The 5,122-nt window shown below is 42.0% G+C and overlaps 2 protein-coding genes across 2 annotated transcripts; both read left to right on the top strand.

The window, feature by feature from the left end:
* The first annotated feature begins 1,450 nt into the window (after positions 1-1,450).
* LOC138885402 (uncharacterized) lies at positions 1,451-2,108 on the top strand. Its single transcript, XM_070166348.1, has 2 exons — positions 1,451-1,871; positions 1,987-2,108. The coding sequence occupies exons 1-2, from the start codon at positions 1,451-1,453 to the stop codon at positions 2,106-2,108; spliced, it is 543 nt and encodes a 180-aa protein (XP_070022449.1).
* Positions 2,109-4,194: 2,086 nt separating this feature from the next.
* On the top strand, positions 4,195-4,839 carry LOC138885403 (uncharacterized). The gene has a single exon (XM_070166349.1). It carries the CDS (start codon positions 4,195-4,197, stop codon positions 4,837-4,839), a length of 645 nt encoding a protein of 214 aa, XP_070022450.1.
* Positions 4,840-5,122: the final 283 nt, after the last annotated feature.

The following is a 5,122-nucleotide window of genomic DNA, read 5'->3' on the forward strand; positions in this document are numbered from 1 at the left end:
TATAAGAATATTTCACTCTTTCTTCTTATTCTAGAATCGTGCAATAGAACTAAGAAATATTTCCTAACTCGTGCGCCATATCAATTGATAGAAGATGGTGAACACGCGTAGCGGTAATATGAATCAAGAAGCTACTCATATACCCGATGCGGCTTCGGGAGGGGTATCCGCTAAACCTAGGGGCCGACCTTCGAAGGCTGCAAGAGCAAGGATTGTGCCAGTTCCAATGGCTCCAAGAATGGTCCAGGCTTGAGGAAGAAGTTGATGAGGCACCTGTTCCACCTCCAGAACCAAATCACTTGGAAAAGACCCTCACTGATATTAAAAAGGATATGGATACTTTTGCTGACCTCATAGCTATGCAGACCTAACAGAACCTTCAAGTGGGTATTCAGGCACTCCAACAAGTAGGGATGAGAGCACCAACGGTTGAGGACATGACACATTTGGCCATGAAATTTGTGAGACTTGAGCCGCCAGTTTTCACTAGTACAGATCCCACTGCAGACCCTCAGGACTTCTTAGATGAAGTTGAGAAAGCTACTACTTTGCTGGGAGTTAAAGACTGCCGAGTGGTTCGATTGGTAGCCTACTAGTTGAAAGACATTGCTGACCTCTGGTACAAAGGGGTAGAGAAAAGTCGACCGGAGGATACACCTCTAATAATTTGGGCAGAATTTAAGAAGATCTTCATTAAGAAGTAGTTACCACCAGGAGTGAGAGCCGCCCTTGCGATATTGTTTGAGACCTTAAAGCAGGATACCATGACCATTCTTGAGTATAGCATCAAATTCGAGAAGTTATCCCGTTATGCTCCCCACCTCATCCCCACCAAGGATGAAAAGATTGTTCGCTTTGCTCGTGGCTTAATTTCGGGCATCAGAAAAGATACGGCTAGTAGGAGAAGGAACACTACCTTTACTGACTTTGTAGATCTAGCAATGGATCTCGAGAGGATTCATCAGGATGAGAGGGCCAATAAGGAGCAGAACAAAAAGGCTCGGAATTTTGGAACTTTTAATGCAGTGCCTAGTTCAGGCAAGGGGCAGAACAACAGAATATCATCTAGACCACCGCAGTCTAGAATGCAGACAACTTTCAGTAGCCTTCCAGTGGCATACAGTTCCGAACAAGGAGGCCAGTCTAGGTCCATTCATAGTGAGCACCGTACTGCACAACAGGGTCAGAGTAGTATAGGTTCTCACAGTGTCAGCCTAGTGTTACCAGGGGACCTCATGGTCCGTGCGATGGATACGGGTTGACGGGTCACATCCAAAAGTTTTTCCCTAACGGGCAATAGGGTTCGATAGCTCACCCGACACCTTCTATGGTTACTACTTCAGTTGCACTACCCCTACCTAGGGGTAATGGGGCCCATAACGGACGCAATGCAGGAAAGGTGCCACAGACAGCTGCTACTTCTTAGGGAACTCATCCTCGTTTCTATGCCATGCCTACTCACCCTACTGTAGAGGCTTCAGATGCTGCCATCACATGTATACTTAGAGTTTGTGCTCTAGATGCTTATGCTCTTATGGATCTTGGATCTACTTTTTCCTATGTTACTCCGTACTTTGCTTTGGATTTTGGCATAGAGCCAGAACAACTATTTGAACCATTTTCTGTGTCGACTTCAGTGGGAGATCCTGTTATTGCCTCCCGCATTTATAGGGGTTGTGTGATCATAATCCAAGATCGAGAGATTACTATAGACCTCATTGAACTAGAAATGGTTGACTTTGATGTGATTATAGGTATGGATTGGTTATACAAGTGTTACGCCATTCTTGATTGTCGTGCTAAAGTGGTCAAGTTTGAGTTTCCTAATGAGCTAGTTCGTGAGTGGAAAGGCAATATTGCTGAGCCTCGAGGTAAATTTATTTCATACCTTAAGGCGAAGAAGATGATCACGAAGGGATGTCTCTATCATTTAGTCAGAGTCATTTGACACAACTGCGGAGGTAACAAGCATTCAGTCTGTGCTAGTTGTTAATGAGTTTCCTGATATTTTTCCTGATGAGCTTCCGGGTATCCCACTAGATCGGATCATCAACTTTGGTATAGATGTGGTGCCAGATACTCAGCCAATATCTATTCCCCCATGCTGAATGGCTCCAGCCGAATTAAGAGAATTGAAGGAGCAATTGAAAGATTTACTGGATAAAGGGTTTATTAGACCTAGTGTATCACCTTGGGGTGCGCCAGTGCTATTTGTAAAAAAGAAAGATGGTTCTTTGAGGATGTGTATCGACTACAAGCAAATTAACAAAGTGACCATCAAGAATAGGTACCCACTACCTCGGATAGACGACTTGTTTGACCAGTTGCAAGGAGCAAAGTTCTTCTCAAAGATTGGTTTAAGGTCGGTGTATCATCAGTTGAAGATTCGAGAGAAGGATATTCCCAAAACGGCCTTTCGGACTCGCTATGGGCATTATGAATTTTTGGTGATGTCATTTGGACTAACAAATGCACCCGGCCTTTATGGATCTAATGAATTAGGTTTTCAAACCAGTTATTGATAGATTCGTGATTGTTTTCATTGATGACATGTTAGTCTATTCGCGAAGTCAAGAGGAGCATGCCAATCATTTAAGAATAGTGTTGCGGACACTTTTGGAGAATGTGTTATATGCCAAATTCTCTAAGTGTGAATTTTGGCTTGAATCCGTGGCATTCTTGGGTCATGTAATATCTCGTGAAGGTATTAAGGTTTATCCTCAAAAGATTGAAGCGGTTAATAATTGGCCTCGACCAACTACACCGACGGAGATCCGCAGTTTCTTGGGATTAGTGGGTTACTATCGGTGGTTTGTTGAAAGATTTTCTACTCTTGCATCTCCGTTAACCAAGTTGACGCCGAAAGTAGTGAAGTTTCAGTGCTCGGATGCTTGTGAGAGAAGTTTTCAAGAGTTGAAGGCTAGATTTACTACGGCGCCAGTGTTGACATTGCTAACAGGTTTGGGTGACTTTGTGGTTTACTGTGATGCCTCTAGAGTTGGGTTGGGTTGTGTCTTGATGCAGAAAGGTAAGGTTATCTCTTATGCTTCTAGATAGTTGAAGATCCATGAGAAGAACTATCCAACCCATGACTTGGAACTTGCTGTGGTTGTTTTTGCTTTGAAAATCTGGCGGCATTTCTTGTACGGTGAGCATTGTGAAGTATACACCGACCATACAAGCTTGAAATATATATTCAAGCAGAGGGAATTAAACTTGAGGCAAAGGATATGGTTAGAACTATTGAAGGATTATGATTTAATCATTCATTACCATCCAGGAAAGGCAAATGTGGTAGCCGACGCACTAAGCTGAAAGTCAGGAGGTACCTTTAGCACATTTACCGATAAGTAAAGAGCTTGTCGCTTGTGCTATAGAAAGTTCCTTTCTTATTGAGCATGTCAAGGCTAAGCAATTTGAAGATCCAAATTTGGTCAATATTTTAAATAGTGTAAAATCTAAAGAAATCCTGGCATTTTCTCTTGATGAGGATGAGGTGTTGAAGATGAACGGTTGCTTGTGCGTGCCAGATGTTGATGGGCTTCGTAATGAAATTATGGATGAGGCACACAGTTCGAGATATTCTATACATCCAGGGTCTACAAAAATGTACAAAGACTTGCAGGAGATCTATTGGTGGAATCGGATGAAGGAAAATATTTCGTACTTCGTGCTAGATATTTAAATTGCCAGCAAGTAAAGGCTGAGCATCAAATACCTAGTGGGTGGGCTCAGAATTTTGAGATTCCACTTTGGAAGTATGAGATGATTAATATGGACTTTGTTGTGGGTTTGCCTCGCTCTCGCTTGAAGCATGACTCTATTTGGGTGATTGTAGACCAATTTACGAAGTCGGCACATTTCTTACTAATAAAGATGACTGACACGGCACCACAGTATGCTAAGTTATACTTGAAAGAAATTGTCTGACATCACGGGATTCCAACTTCCATTATATCTGATAGATGGGCCCAATTTACTGCTCATTTTTGGCAGTCCTTTCAAGAAGGATTGGGTACAAGTGTCAATTTGAGTACCACTTTTCATCTACAAACTGACGGACAAGCTGAAAGAACTATTCAGATACTTGAGGATATGTTGCGGGCTTGTGTCCTTGATTTTGGTGGGAACTAGGATGAACACTTACCTCTGATCGAATTTGCCTACAATAATAGCTATCATGCTAGTATCCAGATGGCTCCATATGAAGCTTTGTACGGACGACATTGTAGATCACCTATTGGATGGTTTGAGTCGACAGAGGTAGGACTACTTGGTCCCGATCTTGTACATGAGGCCTTAGAGAAGGTGGCTTTGATTCAACAACGGCTTAAAACTGCACAAAGTCGACAAAAAAGCTACACATATGTACGTCGACGTAAGTTAGAGTTCAAGGAGGGTGATCAAGTGTTCTTGAAAGTATCACCAATGAAGGGCGTTATGAGATTTGGGAAGAAGGGCAAGCTAAGTCCTAGATTCATTGGCCCATATCGTATCTTGAAAAGGATTGAGGAAGTAGCCTATAAGCTAGAGTTACCTGCATCGATGACTTTGGTTCATCCTGTTTTTCATGTATCGATGCTACGAGGGTATGTGCATGATTATGCTCACATCGTCTCACCAGAAGTAGTAGAAATAAATGATGGCTTAACTTATGACGAAGAACCTATTGAGATTCTTGATAGGCAAGTCCGTAGGTTGAGGACTAAAGACATAGCTTCAGTTAAAGTGTTATGGCGTAATCATGACGTCGAGGAGGCTACTTGGGAGGCCAAGGAAGATATGAAAATCCGATATCCACACTTATTCGCAACTTCAAGTATGACTAATTTTTTTTGAAATTTTGAGTTTAGAGTTTATTATAACTTACTTCCATGGGGCAAGTGATTGATTGATTTATCTATTGCACATGGCTGTTAGACTTGTCTTATGTTGATAAATTTAATTGTTGTGATGTTGGGAGAGGCTAAGTACTGATGTCCGTAGATATATGAAATCGCGGATACATTCATTAAGGTAGTTGTGTTGAGTTGAGCCATGTATGGCCTTTTATATTGTATTCTTATAACTCATTGTGAAGTTGGAATTTTAGGATAAGCCTATTAACGAAGGAAACTCTGCT

Source organism: Nicotiana sylvestris, chromosome 2 (assembly GCF_000393655.2).
Source record: "Nicotiana sylvestris chromosome 2, ASM39365v2, whole genome shotgun sequence".
Classification (NCBI taxonomy): Eukaryota; Viridiplantae; Streptophyta; class Magnoliopsida; order Solanales; family Solanaceae; genus Nicotiana; species Nicotiana sylvestris.